Consider the following 26,077-nt stretch of genomic DNA (forward strand, 5'->3'; position numbering starts at 1 on the left):
CTCGCAAACTCTTGACTGATCTTTCTCTTTGTGGTGAATTTCACTTATATCCCCAGTAGGGAACTTCCTACCCGGTGCATAACCCTCTCCTTTGCAATGTTCAAGGGCCTGACAGGATGAGAAAAATCCAACCGACAGCAACAGTGCAATCCAAGTCATTAGGACCAACCCAGTGATGCATAACAAGGTGCGAGCTTTTGAGTTCCTCACAACTCTTCATCAGGCCAGATGTTAACGAAATTTTTAAAAAATTAAAAAAGTAGATTTTTCAGGACACAGTGAATTTAAGACCAGTGTTCCCTCTAAGCTGAGTTAGTGTCAGCTAACTCACAGTTTTTTAGCCTCCGGCTCACACATTTTTGTCTTAGCTCAGGAAGGATGGCTCCAAAGCAAACTGATTTATGCAGTAGCCAAATTGCTCGCTCACAACTTTAATGCCAGTAGCTCACAAAGTAGGATTTTTGCTCACAAGACTCCACAGCTTAGAGGGAGCATTGCCCCTAAGAGCTAAACTAGACATCATGCACTTGCTACCTTAAATGACAGCTGTGCATTTCACGCACACACATACGCTCACACGCTTGGCATCTCATGCACTGATGTCACAGCATTTCCTGTTCCCTTTCCACATGATATGGTGGAACTTCTGGTAGGCAAAGAAGATTCGGGTTTCAGGCAGTTGTAGGTCCTGGCCACAATAGCAAGAAGCAGTAAAACAGTTAAACTGCATACCAGCAGTTCTCCCCCAGTGCATGAGAGAGATTCTGAAACCTCTCTTAATTTGAATTTGCTTATTTATTTATGTATTTATGTATTGGATTTATATCCCGCCCTCCCCGAAGAGAACAGACAACCAAGCTCTAGTCTACCAATTAAGATTTTTATTGTTGGATTCAGGGATTTCAGAAACATCATACTGTTTTTCTCACACAAAGGTCTTGAACGGACCAAAATCTAACCCTCTTACAGGCAACAGTACAAAGTTTGAGCCCAGGGGCACCTTTAAGAGCAACAAAGTTTAATTCTGGGCATAAGCTTTCGTGTGCACGCATACCTCTTCAGATACCGAACCACCCCCAAAACACAGTCCACACAATCCCAATTACTAGGACCGACCAAACCACACGTGTGCACACTTTCAAGTTCTCCAGAACTTTCCTTCAGGCTGATGTTACCCAAAAAAAAGAAAGAAAGAAGGAAGATGCTTCAGAACATGAAGGAGTCCCGTGTTTGAATGGCTGTGGCTCAGTGGTAGAGCCTTTGCATGCAGGAGGTCCTAGGTTCAATCCCTGGCACCTCTAGTTAAATAGACCGGGCAGTAGTTGATGTGAAAGACCTGCTTGAGACCCTGGAGAGCCACTGCCAGTCTTGAGTAGACAACCCTGACCTCGGGCCAATAGTCTGAGTCAGTATAAGGCAGCTTCATGGGTTCATGTGAGCCACCACTAAGAAATGCAAAGACATGCCTGCGTCTCAGACTTCTGCAGGCAGAAACCAGGGGATCTTCAATGTCTTTTCCCCCAAGGAGCTCTGGGAAGTGTAGTTTTATAAGATGTCTCTTACATTAGAGGTTGCTAGGCTTCCTCTTGGAGCAGCACCTACATTTCTCTTGACAGCAGCAAAACTGGCAGTGGGGGGGGGGGGGGTTTACAAAATCAACTACAGAGATGGCCCCAAAGCCCTTGGTCCAGGGGAGGGTGAAGAACACCTATGCATGATGACTTGTGCCTTTTCTTAGCTATGTACCGGAGAAGATGCGAGTGCTTTTCAGAAAGGAGCTGTGTTCGCAGTGATCTCTCCCTTTCCCAGCCTTGTCATGAGCGCCACTGCCTTAGAACACACCCCTGGCATTAACCAGGTCAAAACCCAAGGTGGAGGGGCTCCTGCTCAGGTTCAGAGGGCTTTTCTTCCACACCTTCTAGCAGTCCAGGGGCACCTTGAAGACCAACAGAGTTTAATTCTGGGTGTAAGCTTTTGTGCGCATGCACACTTCCATCAGATGGGGCATGCATGCACATGAAAGCTTAAACCCAGAATTAAATTTTATTTGTCTTCAAGGTGCCGCTGGACTCAAACTCTGTTCTGTTGCTTCAGGCCAAAATGGCTGCCCACCTGAATCTACCTTCTAGCAGTGCTATCACCTTTTTTAAAAACTGAAAAATGCACTTGGCCCTTTACTAGTGAAACAGCAGGCAGAAAATCTGCAGGTGGAGTGCTCAAGTCTGCACTGAAGAGGAAAGACGCTTCTCTCGAAATTCTGTCTGTCATACAGCTGTGAGGGCCCCAAAACCTTTTCTTGGGGAGGGGGAAGATTCCAGTCCTACCTGCAAACTTATCTCCTGAGTATCAGGGATCAGTTAAGGCAACAGAGGGCACAGCTGGAGTCCAAAGCAAACGTCAGTCCCTGTGAATTGAAGAATTGCGCACAATTGTACACATGCTACGCAGAAGAGTCCCTCAAAACAAGGACGAGCAGTGACAGGCTGTCCTTCACACCAAAGGTCACTGCTGAATTCTCTCTTGAAAGTGACAGTTTCGTCCTAATCTCAGGTATGTAGAAACTGGCTGGAGTCCATCACTACGGAGCAAAAAATGTCCCGCCTGTGCTTGGGAACGTGCTCCCTTCTTCAGGAAACCCAGGGCTGTGAATTAAAACCGGGTCTGGAACTTTATCCCGTTTCCAGTGGTGTGCTGATCATAAAAAGAATTCCTGTTCACATGTTACCATGCATGCACATACAGCCTGCAATGTGACTGCATATCCCTGTCTGTACAAAAGGGCCACTGAGCATTCATGCTTTCTCCATTGTGGCCTTCCACAAACTATGCAAAAGGGAACTATCCGAGTGGTAATAGGGTGGCTCTGCACAGAATGGTTTTACAAACTTGCTAGGATAAATGATTAGGGACTGTGGTCTAGATCTCTGTGTATAGCTAATTTAAGTAGGATCCTGTTTATGTAATTTCTGTACCACTTAATGTGTCATGTAGGGATTCACTATGTCCAATCCGCCTTGAGTCCCTGTGAGAAAGGTGGACTATAAATAACAAATAATTATTCACTTAACAAATGAAGCTGGGGGCCAGTACCTGGATCAATGTGCGGATCAAATCACACCTTCAGCTGTACACAGGGGCGGATTAAGGCTCACTGGTGCCCTAAGCACTGACCAATCTTGGTGCCCCCCTCCTTTCCACACTGACTCCGTCCATTTTAGTTGTTGACCTGTCTGACCAGATATACAGTGCAGGTTGCAGCAATACAAACATTTATTCATAGGATAACACAATATACTGTACAAACTAAGCTTTTCACCCTTTCCCCAACTTTGTGGTGCCCCCTTTGGCCCTGGTGCCCTAAGCACGTGCTGAATCTGCTTAATGGTTAATCTGCCCCTGGCTGTACATGCGTTGAATGTAACATGGGAATGACTCAATGCATGTGTAAAGAAAAGTCAAGGGTACACTAAACATGGACAGTACACATGCTCACTTGTGAACAGGGCTAACGCTCACCCCTACGTATGTGTTCAGAAGGATGTCTTTATGGTTTGAAAAGATACAGAAAATTATTTAATAAAAAAGCCGGGGGGGGGGGCGGATTGTCCTTCCCTCCCTGCCCACTGCCTCTGTTGTCCAGGCCCCAGCTCTTCCTGGGACATTTCCATCCCAAGCAATAACCTAGCCAAATGCTTAGTTTATACCACTCCGTAAAAGGATCAGGCAGTTGGAGCGCATCACAAAGACACACTGTGTGTGTGTGATACATCCACAAAAGACAACTGTTCCCCCCCCCCATTGAAACCCGATGCCTTAATTGTCTTCAAAAGTGACAAAAAGGTGTCATACTTAACTGGTTTATGGCATCTCTGAGACACCAGGAAAAGGCGGCTCTTTAAATAGGATGGCTTTCAGACAGGAGGGGAGGGTGTGAAGCCGTGTTTCACACGCAGTGGTCATCTTCCCAGCTCAATTTATTGCTCCTTTAAGGGGGGGTGTATTTGGGCTGGGGGACAACCGAAGTATGTTTTGGAGCTGCCTGGTGGATGCAGGACCAAGGAGCACAGCTGTAGCTTTTTTTAAAAAAAAACACCCAAAGGGATATTTTTTATTTTGCATTAAACTACAAACTACAAAGAAAATTTGGAAGGGGAGCTACAACTAGGGATAAAGGAAAGATTACCACACTAAACTAAAATCCCAAGAGGAGGAGATCTTATTTCTGTTAGTGTAAATGTTAGTACCACAAGTGTTAGTATCACAATATACTTGTAGAGTTCCTGCTCATCTTCCATGTTTCTATGTTATTATGTTAGTTGTTATGAGAGAACTTCATCTTCGTGTTCTTTGCTTCAAAAGGCCAGTTTCCCAGTCCTTCTGCCTTTACTTCGGCTTTCCAGCACCCGTTTCTGTAGCAGAGTCTTCTTCTATTCCAGAGGTAGCAGAGTCACTGGATTTCATTTCTTCTTCCTTAGATTCTTCCTCTGTTCCAACCTGACGCCGCAAAAACTCTTTAGCCTTGAAAATGGAGTCTATCTTCTCTCTTTTATCGTTGATCTTAAAGATGACACATTCTGGAATCACTTGAGGTGGCACCCCTCCAGGCCGCTGGTATGCGATTCGCCCTTCCGCAGCTCGGGGAGAGTGACCGCCATCGCTGCTTCATAAACCGGAAGTCAGCTGTAGCTATCCTGAATCCAGCAAAACTGGGCTATTATCGTCATGGTTTTTAAAAGACTGTAGGGTGTGATCCAGCCACAGTTAAGCACTTTAAAACCAATAGCGATTAGAAGAGCCAATGGGGGTGTGGGCATCAGTTTGCTGGCGCAGGATCTAGGAAAGCTGGCTCATCAGGTAGGGTTGCCAGCTCCAGGCTGGGAAATACCTAGAGGTTTTGGGAGTGGAGCCTAAGGAGGGTGGGGTTTGGGGCATCATGCCATAGAGTCCAGCTTCCAAAGGGCCCATTTTCTGCAGGTGAACTTATCTCTGTTGCCTGGAGATCCATGTAACAGCAGGTATCTCTGGCCACCATCTGGAGGTTGACAACCCTTTCACTGGGTGACCTTGGGCCAGCCAACACCTAACCTACCTAGCAGGTTTGTTGTACAATGGAGAAGGGGGAAGTCTGCCACAACCAACTTTTTCAAGGATATAAAAACAAATGGAATAGAATCTCGAACCTGGCAAGGGAGTGACTCCCTGACTCTGCTATTCTCACAGTTTCCGCTCTTAGAACAGAGTTCCAGAGAGTCGCAGTAGGGCAGATTCGAGGGGAATCCCTTCTCCTCCTAAGGCACAACTGTCGGTGGCCGCAAGGAAGCCCCCTCCCTCGAGGCGAACTGCGGAGAGAAGCTCCGGGTCAGCCCCACGCTCTGGATCTCGGCCAGTCTCCGGCTCTTGCGCAGCACCTGCAGGATTTGTTCCAGGAAACCCGGGGGGGGGGAGGAGCAGAAGAGGGGTGGGCGGGCCTTTTGCCACACACCCCCGATGACGTCGCTGTCAAGTCCGGATTAAGCCCTTTCCCCGCCTCCTCCAAACCAGACTTCGCGCTTGAGTGGTCTTCTTCGACGATGGCTGGAAGCATCTGCACCGGGCGAAGCGCCGCCGCCGCCGCCCTTCGGGAGCTGTTGGAGACGGGTCTGCGCCCACGTGGCGGAAAGGGGGCCAGGTAAGAAGCAGCCCTCGGCGGGAGGGGGGGGGGGGGGTCCTGGTGAACGTGGGCGGCCGGGAGCTCAGTCTTCGAAGTTTCTGCTTCTCTCCACCTTGCCCTGCGCCCCAAAGAGGTGAGGCGAGGCTCGTCTCCGAGCGCCCCGGATTAGCGCCTCGCGGAAGCTCAAGGTTCTAGTACGGCGCGTTGCGTTAGTTTCCCCCAGAGAAGGCCTAGGACACGCGGTTGCCAATATCATCCCGGTGGGGGCTGGAGATGTCCCGGTATCGCGATTGATCTCCAGACCACGTATGTCTGGTGTGTCTATTTATCGAAAACACCCACCCCCCACACACTTTTCCTGGAGAAAATGGTTGCTCTGGAAGGTGGACTGCATGGCATTGTACCCTACCGAGGTCCCTCCCCTCCGGCTCTCTCAACCCCTCTCCCAGGTTCTACCCTCAAATCTCCAGGTATTTCTGAACCCGCAGTTGGCAATCTTAATGACTCTTAAGAAAATAATATCCAGATAACGTCGTCGATAATACAAATTTATGGTTATAACCAACCCTCCCCTCTCCAGAGTATTACCCATTAATTTAGGGCATGCACCAAACGCGAAGTTAAACATTTGAAATTCCCGTCGGTTTCCGGGAGTCATGTGCGTATTTGGCCTGGCAGGACTGACTGAGCCCTCTTGATGCCTGCTGGCGTTGTGCCTGAGTAGACACCCGAGAAAGGCTGTTAGCCCTAGGACCCTGTGGAGGTCACCAGCACTTCATAGGACCACCACCAGTCGGAAGCGACTTGAGGGCACTGCCACTACCACCACCGCTCCACTATAGAGCGATACCACCGGAGGGCCGAGTAACATCTATCTAGGGCTCTGGCCCTCCCCCTTCTGGTATGCAAGATGTTTGGATCTTTCTATTCTTGTATCCTGGTTGTACTGAATTTTAACTGTTTTACCTTTTTATACTGTATGCACTTTGTGCCTCGTTGTAAGCCGTCCTGAGCCTGCTTGCGGGGAGGGCGGGCTATAAATATAATTAAATAAATAATTTTTTGGGGTGGAGCTTGAGGAGGATGGGGTTTGGGAAGGGGAGGGACTCCAGTGGGGTATAATGTCATAGAGTCCACCTTCCAAAGTGGCCATTTTCTCCAAGTGAGCTGATCTCTGTCACCTGGAGATAATCCCTGGTGGTTTCCAGCTAACACCTGGAGGTTGGCAACCCTAGTAATAAGGGGGAAGGGGAATATACCAAAGAGTGGCCAGGTCAGGAGGAGATCCAATCAAGACAGTAATCTGATCACTCAGCATGGGTGTGAGACCCTCTCAATCCTTGTTAGGCGAATTGTAAAATTAGTGCAGGCTGAAATGAGATCAGGAGGAACAATGGGATGTTAACATCTGAACAGGGTGGGATGGGCAAGATAATCACACCTCTATAAGGAGCTAAAATAGGATCCCTTCTGGTTAAATCCTGGTTGAGCAAGAATCAACAGCAGGTCACATGGAGATAGATCAAGATGGGTAGGCATGGTAATCTGTAGCAGTAGAAAAGGGCAAGAGTCCAGGAGCATCTTAAAAGATTTAACAAAATTTGTGGCAGGACAAAGTTTGAGTCCAGGGGCACCTTTAAGATCAGCAAAGTTTTATTCAAGGTATATGCTTTCATGTGCAATCAAACTTCTTCAGATACAGTGAAACAGAATTTCCTCAACCATTACTTATAGGAAGAGAGAGGGTGGGGTGGGGTGGGGGGCTAGTTGCCAGGGCTAGTTAGAGCCAAGATGCATAAGTAACTTGATTTTAACTAGCCCTTCCTGGCAACTAACCCCCCCCTCCCCACCCTCTTCCTATATGTAATGGTTGAGGAAATTTTATTTCACTGTATCTGAAGAAGCATGTTTGCCCACGAAGGCTTGTACCTTTAATAAAACTTTGTTGGTCTTAAAGGTGCCCCTGGATTCAAACTTTGTTTTGCTCCTTCAGACCCAACACGGCTGCCTCACCTGAATGAAAATTTGCAGCAGGGCAGGGGCTTTCATTGAGTCACCGCTCACTTCTTCAGACAGTCAGGGGGAATCAAAGCGAGAAGGGAAGGAACATTAGATGTTCTGTCTCCTCTGTGGTGGTAGCAAGTGTGGGGACAGTTAGGGGATTCAGTATCAGACAGCACCCATTGCTGCATGGCCCCACACAAAACGCAATAAGATATCTGAAGAAGTGAGCGTGTTCCCTCTAAGCTGAGTTAGTGTGAGCTAGCTCACAGTTTTTAGCCTCTGGCTTACACATCTTTGTCTTAGCTCAGGAAGGATGGCTCCAGAGCCAACTGATTGATGCAGCAGTCAAATAGCTTGCTCACAACTTTAATGCCAGTCACTCACAAAGCAGAATTTTTGCTCACAAGGCTCCACAGCTTAGAGGGAGCATTGGCGGTGACTCACAAAAGCTCATACTCTGCCACAAATTTTCATAGTCTTTAAGGTGCTCCTGGACTCTTGCTCTTTTCTACTGCAGCAGATCACATGAACACACATTCACCTCCTGGCTGATCCTTTTAACTGGGGATGCCGGGGATCGAAACTGGGGCCTTCTGCATGCCAAGCAAATGCTCCACCGCTGAGCCACAGGCCTTGCCTCCCTCTCCTCAAGCAAGTCTCCAGAGAGGTGGTATATAAATTTTAAAAATAAGATTATAAATAAATAAATCCAGCTGTTTCCTTTTTGAAGTTCTTCTAGCTTGATATAGTGGTTAGGAGTCAAATCTGGGAGAACCTGGTTTGATTCCTCACGCCTCCACATGCAGCTGCTGGCATGACCTTGGGTCAGTCACAAGTTCTCTCAGAGCTGTTCTCTCACGAGCAGTTCTCAAAAGAGCTCTCTCAGCCCCACCTACCTCACAGGGTGTCTGTCGTGGGGAGGGGAAGGGAAAGGAGATTGTAAACCGCTCTGAGACTCCTTTGGGTAGTGAAGGGCGGGGTATCAATCCAATCTCTTCTTCTCTTCTACTTCCTCCACATGCAGCTGCTGGCGTGACCTTGGGTCAGTCACAAGTTCTCTCAGAGCTGTTCTCTCAAGAGCAGTCCTCAAAAGAGCTCTCTGAGCCCCACCTACCTCACAGGGTGTCTGTCGTGGGGAGGGGAAGGGAAAGGAGATTGTAAACCGCTCTGAGACTCCTTTGGGTAGTGAAGGGCGGGGTATAAATCCAATCTTCTCTTCTACTTCCTCCACATGCAGCTGCTGGTGTGACCTTGGGTCAATCACAAGTTCTGTCAGAGCTGTTCTCTACAGAGCAGTTCTCAAAAGAGCTCTCTCAGCCCCACCTACCTCACAGGGTGTCTGTCGTGGGGAGGGGAAGGGAAATGAGATTGTAAGCCGCTCTGAGACTCCTTTGGGTAGTCAAGGGCGGGATATCAATCCAATCTCTTCTTCTTCTCTTCTTCATTGGGATGACCATGTATTTCTCCCCTCCTCTAGTTATGGATTATGGACTGAGCAATTTATGCAAGCAGCCTCCTTTTTGTGCCTTTCTAGCGAGACACGTCCTGTTCCTTACCCTGCTGTGCCACTAATGTCTCCTTCCCTCCTTTTTTTGTCTAGATTGTGTTTGCCATGTTGTCGGCAGTTAAGCTCCAGTTGGATCCCCGCCCCTCGGATTCCAAAAACCCGCCCTTCTCTTCCCTCGACATTAACTGCGAAGCAGCCGCACCACCGGTCCTTCTTGAACCTGGCGGCCCCTCTGTTCGGTGCTGGCAAGCGCGTGGAATATGAAGAAGTCCATCGGCTTGGGTTGAGTATTCCGAACTGTGGTGCCTTTGGTCTTCTCCTCACAGAGGCGACAACTCCAAGCAAGATTCAATACTGAGGGAGGGATCCCTGCTTATGGAAAGCTAGCTGATAAGGGAGAAGACTGCTCTAGAAACAGTCTTCTTGGCACCTAGGTTGAGACCCAGGTAGGTGTAGTGGTTAGGAGTGTGGACTCTAATCTGGAAGAACTGGGTTTGATTCCCCACTCCTCCACATGCAGCTGCTGGTGTGACCTTGAGTCAGTTATAAGTTCTCTCAGAGGTGTTCTCTCAAGGGCAGTCCTCGAGAGAGCTCTCTCTCAGCCCCACCTGCCTCACAGGGTGTCTGTTGTGGGGAGGGGAAGGGAAAGGAGATTGCAAGCCGCTCTGAGACTCCTCCAGGTATGACTCCAATCACCTCCTCTTCTTCTTCTACATGAGAGTAATTAAAAAAAAAAGATTGAGGAACTTTCCACTGTGTGAGCTCTCCACTGCCACTTGGGCCCAGACATGGCGTCAACACCACAGTGAGAACTACGCCAACGCCTGCTTCACTTTTGATGCACTCAGAGGCACTCTTGTATCACATGTCCCAGAAATGTGCTCTGGGCTAAGCATTGTCTCAAACTGAGCACTGCCCCAGAAATGCTTGAAGCTCTTGGGGGGAGGGCTGCATTCCTGGAATGGTCATCTTCGCCATTGGCCACAAAGCGTTGTGCTTTGCTCTACCCTTCCTCATTGGGCACCCTCTCTCTCTTTCCCTTGCAGGTACTCCATCGAGCAGATGTACGACGTTGTGGCTGACATAGCCAGCTATCGGTTGTTTGTCCCCTGGTGCACTGGCTCCCATGTCCTCTCCTGTCGCAACGAGTTCTCACGAGCGGAATTGGAAGTGGGGTTCCCCCCTTTGGTAGAGCGTTACATCTCCGAGATCTCTTTGGTGCCACATCGGCAGATCCGGGTAAGAAGGGAGTAAGGGGGGAGCGCATGTGTCAGGGATTGAGGGATGTAGCCTGGCTATCTTGCAGGGAAGATGTTGGATGCCAGAAGCCACTTTTTAATAAAGGAGCTTAAACGTTTGTAGAAGTCCTGCTCTCTAATCTGGGGGATCTGTCCTGCAACTCTAGAATCTCAGAAGCCAGCAGTGGCTAGACAGTGTCATACAGAAGAGTTTCTCTGCACGTGTTCAGATGTTGTGTGTTCTGGGGGAGTTGCCACCTTTTATTTTACCTGGGCTGGTCTTGGGTCTTTAGCAGCTGCTGGAAACACACACGCTCAAAATGTAAGGCGGTGCTGTTTTTCATGCCCTAACGGCCAAGGCTAGCCCAGTCTCTTTGGATCTCAGAAGCTAAGCAGGGTCAGCCCTGGTTAGTATTTGGATGGGAGACTAGCAAGAAATTCTAGGGTCGCTCTGCAAGAGGCAGGTAATGGCAAACCACCTCTGGATGTCTCTTGCCTTGAAAACCTTATGGGGTCACCATAAGTCAGCTGCGACTTGATGGTACTTCGCCCCACCACCACGTGGTTTTCTTTCCATTCAGGGACGGGTCATGTCCCAGTGGTAGAGCTTCTTGGCACACAATCCTTGGCAGGGCCGGTCGAACCACTAGACAAACTTAGGCAATTGCCTAGGATTTTAAGGGGAGCCAAAAAGATGAGCCAGGCCTCCTCTACTGGCTTGAAGGGAAGCTTGGTGTGAGAACTGGCTTCTATAATCTCTGTATCCATTGACTGGGGTCTTCTGTAGCTGCCATGATAGACCATGGAAGGCAAGTGAACAAGCTTATCTGTTTTTATTTTTACATTGTTCATTTGGAATGCCCCAGTAAGTAAAACATTCATTTTAGACTTCTCACTTTCCTCTGTATTGAATTGAAGGGGGGGGGGGTTATAGGGTACCAAAAAGCTTTGGTCTGCCACAGAAGGATTAGATCATAGGTGATGTGAACGGCCTCCACCTGAGACCCTGGAGAGCCACTAAGGGTCTGATTCAGTATAAGCCAGATTCTTGTATTCTTGTGTTAAATAAACTTCAGTTTCTGTACATTTGGTTGTTTATTAAAGACACGGCCAGTGGAAATGGTGGCAGTCTAGGGTCCAGGGAAGTGTGCTAGCATTGTATATAAGTTCCGGCTCTGAGCTCTCATATAAACTAAGCCTTGCCAATGGTATGCGAAGTAAATCCTGAGAACCTGACAGTGTGGTGAATTCAACTGTCCTCCACATTACATGGTTCTTCCTCCGACAGAAGAAGCTGAAGGAAGGCTTCAAACTTCACTCAGTGGAGTAAGGAGAATAGGAGTAGGATCCACCCCACTGTGCGTCTGTGGGAGCTCTGCATGTTCTGGTTCCTAGAGAGGCCTCTTCCTTCCTCACTCCAAACTGAAATGTGGTTTGCTGACGTCTTTTCACAGTAAAATATGGGAATTGCACTCTTGGGGGAGTGCTGAGGTTTCTTAGCCCCTCACACTACAGTGCCTCTTAAGTTTCCTCGGGAGCCTATGATCTGAGGGTCTGAGTAACTGATTTCAGTGTGTCTTGTGGTTATGTACTTAATCTGGATTGGCTTGTTGGTAGAAATTCAAGAAATGCATATAAATCTTCAGGCTGAAAGCTCGCTGAAACCAGTTACTCTATCATGGTGTCTCCCCAGAGAATTCTGGGAACTGAGCATGTAGACGTTTCTCTGATAGCCCTGTCACGGGATGATAGTTCCCAGGGTTTCTTGGTATGGAGCAATTACTGCAAAACCGGTTTGCAACTGGTTTCAGTTTATAACAGTCCTCTCAGCTGATCGCTCGGGGATTGTCACGCTGTGATTCACTTCCTCTCTGTCACACAAGCGTTTTTTTCTTCACATGTAACGCAGTACCATCACGGGAGACATGAATTTTATAATTTCTTTGGGGGCGGGGGGAGCTCCGATATTATAATAAGCTTTTGGCAGTGAATGTTTGAATCTTCAAAGTGTATCAGGCCAGAGTGAAAGCCTTTTTTCCTGCCATGCCGAGTTTGTCCAGGTCCTTTGGCAGTCCTCCTCTACGGGTTTATGATGTTGAAATGGCAAGCGTGAAGGCTTTGATACTTACCCGCCCATTTTACTTAATTTGGGTTCTGATATTCCTAAATGCCCCAGTAGGGTCAGGAATTCATTGTGTCTCAGCACAGTGTTTGTCCAACCATTCTAAAAATGTGAAGGGTATTTATCACAGCCTTTCCCTACCCAAATCACAGACATTGGCTTCAACTTAATGTAAAGAAATATGAAATCGCTTTCTGTTTGTACCCCTCTATTATGCAGGGCTTTTATTTACTAACTTACTTTACTTTATACTTTGCCTTTCTCCCCAATGGGAACCCAAAGCGGATTACATCATTCGCCTATCCTCCATTTTACCCGCACAAGAACCCTGTGAGGTAGGGTTAGGTTGAGAGGTCACCCAGTGAACTTCCATGGCACGGGTGGGGATTCGAACCAGATTTGTTGGTGGTTAAAACATTTTTGATGGCTACAAGACTTGAGACTGTCTTTAAAAATACAAGTGTCAGATACTAGTCTGACACTCTTAACCACTACACCACACTGGTGTATTTGTTTTATTTAGACATTCATACCCTACTTTTCTTCCCAGGGGAGACTCCCAAAGCAGTTTACAACATTGTTCTCCTTTCCTCTGTTTAATCCTCACGGGAACAATCCTGTGATGGTATTGTGAGGCTGAGACAGAGTGACTGGCCCAAGGTCACAGCGAGTGAGAATCCAGGATGGGATGAGGATTCAACCCTGGGCCTTCCAGACCTTCACCTGACACTCTACCGTACATTATGCTCAGATGTGTAATGACACCTGTTCCTATTGGGGCTTTCTGGACATCTGATGTCTACGTAATGCGTTTTTTCTTCAGCCAAACATATCCCAGTGGTTTGGATTAAAACAAAACCACTAAGTCTGAATGTAGATCCAGGTGGGTAGCCGTGGTGATCTGAAGGAACGGAACAAAGTTTGATTCCAGGGGCACCTTTAAGACCAACAAAGTTTGATTCTGGGGATGAGCTTTCGTGTGCATGCAGACTTCTTCCGAAGTGTATCTGAAGAAGTGTGCATGCACACACAAGCTTATCCCAAGAATTAAACTTTGTTGGTCTTAAAGGTGCCACTGGTCTCAAACTTTGTTCTAAGTCTGAATGGTTAGTACTTGAGATAAGGAAGTGTTATCTTGACAGAAACTGCTGAGTTGTTAAATGAGATTTTTAGTTTCACCCTGTTTGACTAAGCCCAGGCCCCTATCACCACCCAAACCCCTTAGGCATTTGGTGTTTCTCCTGCCCTTCATTGAAGCCAACCATAGTTTGGCTAAACCCTCAAATTTAGTAACTCTTGTACTCAGTCACACAACGGGACGGGAGGTGGGCCTGAAATGGTTCCCAATGCTTGAGTGAGTAGAAAAGGAAGATAGGGAGCGTGTACTCAGTTGTTGGCTGTGGAACCTGACAAGGTCATGTTACTTCCAGAGAATTAACTGTCATTTCTCTCTGCCTGGGTGGGTTGTGTGTCCGTGCGAACAGAAGATGGAACACTCTTGCACCTGAAGCGGATTGGCCAAGCTCAGAGGGGATTGCTGCTTTCTCTGTTTGTTTTTGATTTCAAAACGTTGGGCATTTCCTCCTCCACAGGCCGTGAGTAAAGACGGGAGGCTATTTCAGCACTTGGAGACGCTGTGGCAGTTCGGGCCAGGACTTGCAGGTCATCCGGACACATGCACACTCAGCTTTTACGTGAGTGCTCTTTGTGGGTCAGCTTCTGATGGGGGTGTGTCTGTCAGCAGAGGATCTCCCCAGCCAATCGAATGTGCAGTTTTGAAAGCTCTCAGGTTGCAAGTTGAGTTTCATCACCGGTCCAAAGTTCTGCGTAAGCCGAAAGGGTGTTCTTGCTGCCTGTGAACGTGCCGTTAATGGATTGTGTAATTTCACTTTGGCAGTATTCATTCTTTGTCCCAAAATGTTGGCTGGACAAGATGCTCCATGTGCAACAGTCAGCAGAGTTGCCCGTGCAAATCTGCTGTTCATCTTCGGTCTTCTTCATAGTCCCACACTGGGATCGTGCAGGCCAGCTGCGGAATAGACGTTTCTGGCTTCTGAGGAACTGAGGGAGCACCCCTCCCCTCCAGAGCAACAGTTTTTCCCAGAGTTGTTCATGCAGATCTACTGTACTGGGGTACAAAATCCAGCTGTTATAGGGTTGCCAGGTCTGGGTTCGGAAATACCTGGCGGCTTGGGGGGAGGAGCCTGGGGAGGGTGGGGTTTGGGGAGGGGAGGGGGCTCAGCCTGGTACAGTGCCATAGAGAGTCCACCCCTCGAATCAGCCATTTTCTCCAGGGGAGCTGGTCTCTGTCAGCTGGGGATCAGTTGTAAAAGCGGGAGATCTCCAGGCCCCACCTGGAGGCTGGCAACCCTAAGGTGTTGTGTGGGTACAAACGTGCTCAGCCTTGCAGAGTGTTGTAAGGCCCACGTGCAATCCACACGTAGAAAGGCATACTTTTTCTGTGCCTGAGCAGCCTAGGCTTTATGCTTAAGAGAAGGTGGATTTTGCAACCTGAACAGCATCAGTGGAATTGTCTTGGTGTTGCTAGAAGAGGCAAAAGGCTAAACGGGGGGGGGGGGAGGAATGCTGAAGCCCCATCCCCATGAAATGGAAAACTTGGAAGCCATGTGGGTGGTTGAACAAGTTTTCAGCAGACTGCGCCTGCGTGCTTAAAGCAGGGGTCCCCAATTCTGACACGGGATGGTGGGTGGAGGAAGAGGAGGTTGGATTTATACCCTGCCCTTCACTTGGAGTCTCAGAGCGGCTTACAAACTCCTTTCCCTTCCCCTCCCCACAACAGACACCCTGTGAGGTAGGTGGGGCTGAGAGAGCTCTTGACAGAAACTGCCCTTTCAAGGACAGCTCTTGTCAGACTATGGCTTGCCCAAGGTCATCCAGCAGCTGCAAGTAGAGGAGTGGGGAATCAAACCCGGTTCTCCCAGATTAGAGTCCGCGCACCTAACCACTACACCATACTGGGTGCAGTCACAAAATGGCTGCTGCGGGAGGCAAAGCCAGCCACAACATAACTGCCGTAGCTTTACCTCAGTCACACAGTGTGCTGTAGTAGCAATTACTGCCAAAGCGGCTTTTTAAAAAATGTGCACAGCCAATCAGATCTCCACTCAGAAGCATTGCTGGGCAGCAGCCCTCCTTGGCCTCACCCAGTTCCTAAAAACACTTGGCAGGCACCAGAAAAGGGGTTGGTGGGCACCGTGTTGGAGACCCCTGCTCTGGAACATTTTTGGTAGCTACCAGGGCTAGAGGCTGGCTTTAAGAATACAAAAGTGAATGCTGAAGTTCTCACAAAGTTGAACTCATTGGGTTGTCTGGGCTTAACCCTGGGGCCTGTACAGTCCAATCCTATGCAGAGTTATTCCATTTTAAACCCATTCAGATCAGACTGGATTAATTCTGCATAGGATGGCAATGTTGATGTAGTAATAAGGAAGTGCCAATGATCTTCCAGAGCCCCTCTGCTTTAAATGCAAAGGCACCTTTCGGCCACCTTTGAGAACTTTAAGGGCAGTGATTGCAGCTGGGGAAACTTGAATGATGTGCTTCCATTAAATGAAATGCAAATGTCCTAAATTTGCCATTTCACATTCCAGGTTGCATCAAGCTGCCACGTTTTTATTTATCCCTTTATTTTTTCTCGATCTGACTGTCCCACTTGTAAGGAAGGGTGAGGTGTAGGATCCTCCCAGTATCCTGGGAACGGGCACCTGGTTTAGAGCAGAATTTCTCAAACTTTGAATCCCACCCTGGGGACAGTGTTTTCCCCCCCTCCAGGTTAAAATAAGAGATGCACTTTACCCCAAAAGTAGAGTGTCACTGCTGACTCGATGACGTCACTTCTGGAAGTGATGTTGGCATGTCAGGGATGTCTGTTTGGGGGGTGGGGCTTCTCCCACAGGCCAGCTGGGGATCCCTCACCTGGGGACTGGCAAGCCTCAGAGGCTATTGTGTAGATAAAATAGGGAAGGGAATACCATGTTTGCAGCTCTGAATTCCTCTGAGTTCCTTAATGGAAGGGGAGAATAAAAACATGCTGGGCAAATGGATGAATGGGAAGCCTCTTCTTTACAGCTATAGGACAGCCCAGTTAATATTATTTCCCAGTGTCTCTCCCTTCTTCTCATTTGGTTGATCAAGGCCTTGGGAAAGGACTGTGCTTATTGGTCAGTGCTGCTGCTGCTGGGAATTCCTAGTCTATAATTACTTTTCTCTTGGAATAATGTCATCTTCTAAGAGACTGGAGGTCAATGCAGAAGATGCCAGGTTCAAGTGGGTGACGAGGAAGAACTGCTGCCAGTCAGAGTAGGTGATAACTCACCTTGACAGGCCAACTCAGTATACAGCTGCTTCTTGCATGTTCAAGAAGCTGCCTTGATGCTCCAAGGATTTCAGCTCCTTTTGCAGTCCACAGTTTGACGATCACAATTTTAGAGCTGCAGTAACTAATTCTGGCGTTCTTGCATTAGAGCTGTGATAACCCACCGTGATATTTCAACTCACAAACTGTTTTTCTCTCCTCCTCAGGTTTCCTTTGAGTTCAAGTCGATTCTCCATTCTCACTTAGCCAACCTCTTTTTTGACGAGGTTGTCAAGCAGATGGTCTCGGCCTTTGAGCACCGGGCAGAGAAGCTGTATGGCCCACCGGCGGTGGTCAGGCAGCACAAGATGGTTCATTGCACGTGACCGATGGACCTGCCAGAACTGATCTGCAGCCCGTCTTCCACTTCACCGACAGACCTGGATTCTTTCCCAGATATCCCTCTATGGACATTGCTTTATTTATGCCTATTTAACTCACACAACCCTCTAAGTAAATTATTTACTTGATTATTTTATAGAGAATTTTGTTTGAGGATAATTTATTGGATATTTAATTCTGTTTTTCCTCTGGCAATGACAGAGGATGGCAAATCGGTGACATTTTTATTATGTCGAATAAAATTTATTTTTCCCCCAGGATATTTTTTTAAAGGCACAGTATTTTGTTTTAAATATTAATAAAGCTTTTTTCCTAATTCTTGTTGCTCTTTTTTTGAGAAAACTTTGCTTTGCAACCCATTGGAAAGTTCTTCTGTTGGATAAATAGGGTGCTCAGCTCTGGCCTGGAATATGCCTAGAGATTTTGGGGGTAGAGCCTGGGAGGGCGGAGTTTGGGGACGGACCTCAGCAAGGTATAATACTACAGAGTCCACCCTCCAAAGCAGCCATTTTCTCTAGGAGAACTGGTCTTGGTTGGCTGGAGATCAATTATAATAGTGGGAGATCTCCAGGTACGATATGGAGATTGGCAACCGTCTAAGGGCAATAGTACTACTATAGGAGCATTTATCAGAACATTCTGGCTTCCCCTTGGTGCATGTTTGGCGGCTGGAGAAACACTTTTGGTCTTCTCCTCGAGATGAACTTTGTTCTGAGATGGTCATGCAAACTGTCCTGCTAAACACTAGTTTCTGAGGGCCCTTCAGTTCAAGGATATGCAAAGATGTGTGACTTTTGTTTAATTTCCGTGCCTCGGAACAGAATGAAAACACATTGGAACGGACCAGGAAACTGAGTCATTGGGCAGAAATTCAGCTATTGTGAGGACAGGAAAAAATGGTTGTGCTTTTTCCTTTCTTCTTCCGCAGCCCCTGCCCTCATTGACCATCTGGTACATAAACACACCATTGCTTTGGCGAGACTGTAACTGCTCAGTGAACAAAGAGTCTTGCGTTACCTTAAAAGCCTAGCATGCTTAACCATACAAAATGCTCAGAAAATACTGGTGTGAATCCTACCCCTATTCTACCAGTCCACTGAGCAAAGTGTACCGCACCTCACTTTTTTGGCTCAGATGTGAAGCCTTTCTCCAAATTAAGTGACTCTTCCATTGGAAAAAGAACCATTTAAGTTGCAGGAAGGCTCCTGGAAGGATGGATCCTTGAGAAATATACATGGCCATTATTTCTGTGCATGGGATGGCCCATGCTAGTCAGATCTTGGAAGCGAAGCAGGATTGGCCCCGGTTAGTATTTGGATGGGAGACCACCAAGGAATTCCAGGGCTGTGACGGAGGCAAACCACCTCTGAACGTCCCTTGCTTTGAAAACTGTGGGGTCACCATATATCAACTGTGTCTTGACAGCACTCTCCACCACCAAAATTTCTCTCCGGTGGGAGACACTAGAGCTAACCTAACTTCTGAAGGTCAGAAGTATAGTGCCAGAGGTAGACCATCCTATATCTACAAGTGTGCTCAAGAAAAGTTGGGGGTTGTCTTAAATTCACATACAAGTCCAAGTTATAATAAAAAAAAGTGTATAAACTTTTAAGAGGTGGTTCTCTTACAGCGTCATCTTCCTTTCAGGTAAATCACAATGACTTAAATGATCCATGTGGATTAGTGCTAGGGAGCGGCCAAGGCCTGAACATGATCTCTTCCCCACCCTGCAGCCATGCATGGGTCCTCTTACTGAGCTCCACCATAACCTGAATTCTGCAATGTATAGACATGGTGCAAGTTACACATTTCTATATTTTCTTTTTCTGTTCATACAGAAAGGCACAAAGCCAGGCTGTGACAGCTTCATCACTGGCCATCTAGCACGCTATCTCTTTCCTTTCTGCTTGCCTTTTTGAGATCTCGCCAGCTGTCACCCAGATATTGTAAGTCAGGGTCCTTTGTCAGGGTTCTTAGTCAGGTTACTCAACACAGGGCTTCATGAGAAGATAACTGTTTATTGGTAAATCCAGAACTAGAGACAAGTGTACAGCTTGTGTCAGGAATGGCCGCCAATGCTAGGGCCTCTCTTATACTAGAATCAAACATTCCTCCGGTAAGCATGAGCCAATGGATACATCTTGCGTGCACGGGCAAAGCAAGCAGGCAAAGCAAAAGCCGTTAACTTTCCCAGCTGAGTAAAACTGCAGCTGTAGCATCTACAAGGTCAAGCATAAGATAGCAGACAGTTGGTGAGCCAGGGAGAGCTGGACAGAAAACGGGAGGGCACCCCTCCACATTCCAGACCTATGACAGGGCTACCTGACATCAAGGCCTATTTTCTCAGTTTAAGGAACAGAAATTTGCTTTGAGAATTTCTCAGGTTGCTGAATTCTGGGATCAGTCATCTCTGTGCATGGGAGGGGAGAGTGCACACATCATGGGGCAGGATTATTCCAGGAGAACTGAGGTGCTTTGAACCCAGGCAGAAGCACTTCCTTTATTACCTTGCTCTCCTTCCACAGATTTTGGTATTAGAGTTGGAGTTGATCAGGGATGACAGAAGGCCATCTCTTCCCATAGTCCCTTGCTGAGTCCTGGCACTAAGAAACAAATGTTCTGGGGCAGATAACCTAGTTGTCATTCCTACCTAAACATCTGCTATCACCCAGTGCTGTGTATGTCAGCCTAAGGTTTACAGGTAACCTGGTCCAGCCTGTCTGTCGTAAGGAAATGGCTCCCCCTTTCCCCCATTTTAGAAGTTGGTCTTGTTAAACTGCATTGTTTCTGGCAAGGAAGTTCTCTTGTTCCTTATACCAGATGGCCTGTGGAAATCTCATACCTCACAAGTCAGTCCTCAGGCAAGCACCCCGTTCAGCCCCTCAAATGCCTCAGCCGATGTCAAAATGTCCCCTTCCGAAAGAAAGAATAAGAGAACCTCTGTCTGTGTGCAGGGGGGAGTTTTCCCTTAACCCTGAGCAACTTAAGTCTTGATCAGCTTCTAGGCCAGGGTTCCCCAACACGGTGCCCGTGGGGGCCGTAATAGCCACCAACACCTTTCCTGGCACTCACCAAGTGCTTCAGAAAGAGAAGAAGAAGAGATTGGATTTATATCCCACCCTTCACTCAGAGTCTCAGAGCGGCTTACAAACTTCTTTCCCTTCCCCTCCCCACAACAGACACCCTGTGAGGTAGGTGGGGCTGAGAGAACTCTGAGAGAACTGCTCTTTCAAGGACAGCTCTAACAGAACTATGGCTTGTCCAAGGTCATCCAGCAGCTGCATGTGGAGGAGCTTCTGCCTAAAATGTTGAAGAGATACAAATACACACACACAACCTTGCTTTCTGATGTTTTGTCACTGGCTTTGCCTCCTGTGGGAACCAATTTTTGATTGGCTGCACCTCCCGCGGCAGCCATTTTGTGATTGTGCCCAATGCCCTGTGTCAGAATTCTACAGGTCCCCACAGGCTCAAAAAGGTTGGGGACCTATAGGCCAAGAACTCCCCGATTGGAAGGTCATTGTGACATTGAGTAGGCTGGAGCCCCTGTCAGTTTTCAGTCACAAAATGGTGCCTGTTACCATAAATGGCCATCTCCCATACAACCCAGCTTGTCCACGTGGAGCACAAGGATGAGTCACTTCTATGACAGGTACAGCACCAGGCATGCTAATTATATAACTCACTGTGACTTCCACTGCGGAAACAGGGCACTGTCATAAGAAGGCCCAACAGCTAGTTGGTTGATGGGGCAACTTAATTCGCCCATCCTGACCTCTGTCCCACAAACAGGAGGCCTTTGTCCCAGGAACATGAATATTCTGGTTGTGTAAGCCAGCAATTGCTGATAAGGTTGATTGCCTCAGAGGTGCCGATAACGCTGCTGTTCCCTGCAGCGGCTTCACAATTTGGAGGCATCAAAAGCTAAGAAGGTTGTGGTTCTGGATGGTGAAAGCCCTGTGGAAAAACCATTATCGGCCCTTGCAAATCTCGTGCTGTGCAAGGGGGCCTGAGGATCCCCTGGAATTACAGCTCATCTCCAGACTGTAGAGATCAGTCCCCCTGGAGAAAATGGCTGCTTCGGAGGCTGGACTCTGTGGCACTGTACCCCACGGTGGTCCCTGTCCTCCCCAGACTCCATCCCCAAATCTCCGGGAGTTTCCTAACCTGGATCTGGCAAAAAAAAAAAAAACCCCATCCCCTGCCGGTGGCCAGGAGGGTTTATAAAATTATTCTTGGGAGGTGGAGAAAGTGGATGAGAGACCTTCTCTCTCCCACTCCCACAATGCTAGAGAACCCAAAGAAGTTGCAGGACAGGAAAGAGGACATTTCTTACTACACAAGTAACTAAATTGTGGAATTCACTGCCAGCAGACGTAGCATGGTGTGATTGTTAAGAGAGTTATACTGGGAGACCCAGTCTCAAATGGCCATAGATGGGGAATAGCCAGATTCATGTTGGAGAAGTCCAGCAATGCCCATAGTAACCAAGGGGAATGTTCACAAGCCAGAGGCTGCAAGCCCCTGAATAGCAGCACTGAGAGTCTGCACTGCATCAGGGAGTCTTTTGGCCTTTCAGGCACCTTTGTTGGCCCTCCATGGCGACTGGTTGGCAGCTGTGTGAACCAGGATTCTGAACTGGCCAGACCACTGTTCTGAGCCAGCACAGCTCATCAGAATCAGAATCGATTACAGTCGCTAGATTAGCCATATACATCTATAGATCTAATAGCCAAGTTGCCCCCTCCGTGCGGATATCTAAATCCGCACATCAGGGGCACCTGGGGGGCAAGGAGATTTTTTGGAGTAGTCTCTATGTGCGCAGAAAAATCTAAAAAGTTTTTAAAAGTATACAGGGGATATTTAAATCCCCCCAAAAGTAAAAGAGCGTTCCCTGCGTGTGCGTGGGAAACACTCTGAGAACTGCCGTGCTGTCGCCACCTGGAGGGGGGGGTGGAGGTCGAAGGCTTGGCAGGCCGGCGGCTGTGAGCCACTCAACCCTCACCGCCACCGCTGCTTTGGGGGGGAAAGCTTGGTGGGCCAGCCAGGCCTCACCGCTGCTAGGGGAGAGGGGAGGGAGAAGGCTAAAAAACTGTGAGCTAGCTCACACTAACTCAGCTTAGAGGGAACACTGGGTATAATAAAAACTTTACATACAGAATGTAGAATATACAAGATAAAAATATTAAACTTTAGAACGTACTTAAATAGTTTCCATAACCTCAATATCAGTAAACAAAATTCAGCGTGGCTCATCTGATGTTACGCTAAGCTATTTGGTTTATTTACAAAATCGTTGTTAGTACAAAGCCCATTATATGACTATAGGCAATAGACAGACTTTGGTATTTGGGTTGGGGTTGATCAGGAATGACAAAAGGCCATGAGGAAACAAAGATTCTGGGGCAGATAACCTAGCTGTCATTCCTACCAAAAGATCTGCCATCACCCAATGGTGTGTATGTGGGCCAAAGGTTTACAGGTAACCTGGTCCAGCCTGTCCGTGGTAAGGAAACAGCAGGATTTTTTACTTGCTGGAGGACGTGTAACACCCAGAAGGTGTGTATTTGCTAGTGTGAAACTGTATTAGATGCTAATCTATGTTATCCTTATTGCGATGGAGAATGCAAAGACATTATTTTATAACGTTTACTGATTTTTTTAAACAAAAGTCTTTAGTAATCTTTCTGCATTGGTTGCACCTTTTAAAATGTATTTCTATTATCTTACAAATTTGTGTAGTTTGACAGTTAGCAGGTCAGATTGGGAGACTCAGGTTCGAATTCCCACTCTGTGATGGAAGCTCACTGGGCAATCTTGGGCCAGTTTCGCTCAGCCCAGCCTACCTAACAGGGTTGTTTACACAAGGTGTTTACACACCTTTGGACCCCCTCAATGGGGAGAAAAGCAAGGTATTCTTTAGGTATTCTAAAGAAATGGGATTTTGGGATAATCAAGAGGTTGGCGAATGCTGGTATTGGGTGCAGACACCAGCTTCCTGAATTCCCTAGCTTTTATCCTTTTCTGAAAACCATCCAGCTACAAAGATAAGTGAATGCCAGGTGAAGCCTGCAAAAGGGTGACCAGGAGAAAAACCATTTATGCAAAATGAGGGAAATTTGCACAATACGGGCAGGTAACAGTTCACCTCAACTGAAACACAATTTTGATGCTAAGGTAATGTTAACATCGGCAGTCATATTAACTTGGCTAATCCCCCCTCTCCTTTTTAAAATTCAAGGCAATGTCCCCAAACACTGTCCTATCCAGAAAATGACCACATCCAGATCTGTTTAGGTTTGGTAAAGTGGCTGTAAATGCATGCTTTTCAGATCCCGCCAGCGGACTTCCACATGGTGCATGCATCCGTGCCTCTTGTGGTGTGCAACTTTGCCTTTAATAAAATTGTGTGCACTAATGGAAGTGCCAAAGGTCAGAGTGGTTGGAGGACCTTAAGCTCCTGTGCAGAATGCTGGGGACAGGAGACTCTCTTCCATCAGTGCCCCCCCCCCATAGGGCAGCTGCATAGCCTGGTGCCCCAGAGGGGGAGGGAGTGGCTGAACTCCTGGCAGGTCTCCAAACACTCTCATTTATGACCCGTTTTGCTTTCCCCTGCGTTCTGCCTTTCAGACCCTTGTCTTGATAATTATCCAAACTCCTATCTGGGTTTTTGCTTGCCAAGTGACCCCCTTCCTAACCTTTGAGTTGGTGTAGCTTTGGATTTCCTAATGTTGGCACATTATAAGTCACCCCAGAAGACAACCCAACACAAAAAGAGGTAGATTCTCCCTCCTCTATCTTTTGTTTTTGCCCTCTCTTTAATCAAAGAAGAAGAGATTAGATTTATACCCCTCCCTTCACTCGGAGTCTCAGAGCAGCTTACAATCTCCTTTCCCTTCCCCTCCCCACAATAGACACCCTGTGAGGTAGGTGGGGCTGAGAGAGCTCTCTCGAGAACTGCTCTCTCTAGAACAGCTCAGACAGAACTTGTAACTGACCCAATGTCACACCAGCAGCTGCATGTGGAAAAGTGGGGAATCAAACCCGGTTCTCCCAGATTAGAGTCTGGAATCCAAATTGCACAGTGTGGAAAAATAGTGCGTGGCTGCTGGAATAGTTCCATGGGCCCTGTAGTATTTGGACTGTCTAATGCCTGCATATTGCTCCAACTGCCTGCCCTGATCTGTCTGGGCCAGGCTCGCCCAGTCTTGTCAGATCTCAGAAGCTAAGCAGGGTCAGCCCAGCTTAGTACTTGGGTGGGAAACCACCAAGGAAGTTGAGAGCTGCAGCGTAGAGGCAGACAATGGTAAACCACCTCTGCTTGCCTTGAAACCCCTGTAGGGCTACCATAATTCGGCTGTGGCTTGACAGAACTTTCCATACCTTGGTTAGTCTCAGTGCAATATGTTCTTCTGCTAAATGAAGCTGCGGTGTACTGAACTGGACCCTGGGTCCACCAGTGTCAGTACTGTCTACTAAGACTGGCAACAGCTCTCCCAAGGTTTCAGGCGGAGGTCTTTCCCATCGCCTACTGCCTGCTCCTTTTAACTGGAGATGCTGAGGATTGAACCTGGGCCATCCTGCGTGCCAAGCAGATGCTCCACCACTGAACCACGTGCCCCCTCCCCATTCCTACCTCCATCTTCATTTCAACCTTGCAGCCCAGTCACTTTGTCAAAAAGATTCTTAAAAACAGAGTGTGGTGACCTAGGCCCAGGTGTGGGGCACACTTCCCTCTCGTCTTCTTTTCAAGCCAAAGTCAGCAGCTGCTGCCAAGGAAGGAAGGGAGAGAGGGCCAGAGCAGAGGTCTTTAGCTCCCACTGGACTATTCTACCAAGTTCCGAGCCCACTGTGGAAAGCAGGTTCATTCGCAGGCATAGGTCCAGGTGGTCAGCCGTGCTGGTCTGAAGCAGTAGAACCAATTTAGGGTCCAGTGGCACCTTTAAGACCAACTAAGGTTTATTCAAGGCATGCACAGTTTTGTACCCCGCCCTCCCCGCAAAGCAGGCTCAGGGCGGCTCACACGATTTAGTGCATAAATAGCAATTAAAATCTACATAAAAACATCTAAAACAATTCAGTTCAAACAGTTCAGTTACATAAATTACACAAAGTGCTGGCGGCATTTAATTAATTACATTGACGATGGTGTTCTGTATGGGTGCATATAAGATCTAACACATGTTCTGCTCCTTGATCTTCCTAGTATGAGTGGCAGCACAGGCTATAGATGTCAAAGCCAAGGGCCGGGGCTCTATTATTAAGATTGTTGATGGTAGTGGTGGCGGTGGCTCCTTAGTTGAAAGCCTGGTGAAAGAGCTCCGTCTTACAGGCCCTCCCTGTATTCAAGGGATTTGAAAAAGTGTGCATGCCCACGAAAGCTCATACCTTGAATAAACCTATGTTGGTCTTAAAGGTGCCACTGGACTCTAAATTTGTTCCCAGGAGGCATGTCTAGCTAACATGCGTATGTATCCCAAGGGGGAACGCCATTTTGTCTTTTTTCTCCACAGCACCAAGAACCCAGGTGGCATTACTTTACCGTTCACTTCATTTCTAATCCATCTTTCTCTTCATGGGGACCCAAAGCAGCTGACATCTTCTTCTCCTCTCTTGTATCCTTTGTAAGCAGTTTACCACAAAAAAGGCTATGGGAGAGAGACAGTGCGTGAAGCCTGGGACCATGAGGGGATACAATAACCAGGGGACTTCAGACACATTTTATTTCACAAAGTGAAGGGAAGCAGCATTCATCTAGTACTGCTGAAAAACAGCAAAAATATTTTCTCTCCTTCTATTTGTGTCAGTCACTAAGGTGCCCAAAGTCACGTGATGGGCT

General features: G+C 47.7%; 1 protein-coding gene across 1 annotated transcript; it reads left to right on the plus strand.

Moving 5' to 3' along the window:
* Positions 1-5,550: 5,550 nt before the first annotated feature.
* On the plus strand, positions 5,551-17,509 carry LOC107111487 (coenzyme Q-binding protein COQ10 homolog B, mitochondrial-like). The gene is made up of 5 exons (XM_015412451.1): positions 5,551-5,668; positions 9,255-9,443; positions 10,208-10,400; positions 14,114-14,215; positions 17,064-17,509. Exons 1-5 carry the CDS (start codon positions 5,571-5,573, stop codon positions 17,220-17,222), a joined length of 741 nt encoding a protein of 246 aa, XP_015267937.1. The 5' UTR covers positions 5,551-5,570; the 3' UTR covers positions 17,223-17,509.
* Positions 17,510-26,077: the final 8,568 nt, after the last annotated feature.

Source organism: Gekko japonicus, unplaced genomic scaffold (assembly GCF_001447785.1).
Source record: "Gekko japonicus isolate JY-2015 unplaced genomic scaffold, Gekko_japonicus_V1.1 scaffold8, whole genome shotgun sequence".
In the NCBI taxonomy this organism is placed as follows: Eukaryota; Metazoa; Chordata; class Lepidosauria; order Squamata; family Gekkonidae; genus Gekko; species Gekko japonicus.

Bases quoted from the DNA above. Each gene is read 5' to 3' on its own strand.
- LOC107111487 (XM_015412451.1), top strand. From the start codon at position 5,571: ATGGCTGGAAGCATCTGCACCGGGCGAAGCGCCGCCGCCGCCGCCCTT. The intron at 10,401-14,113 runs GTAAGAAGGGAG...CCTCCTCCACAG, and splicing joins TGCCACATCGGCAGATCCGG to GCCGTGAGTAAAGACGGGAG. The intron at 14,216-17,063 runs GTGAGTGCTCTT...TCTCCTCCTCAG, and splicing joins CATGCACACTCAGCTTTTAC to GTTTCCTTTGAGTTCAAGTC.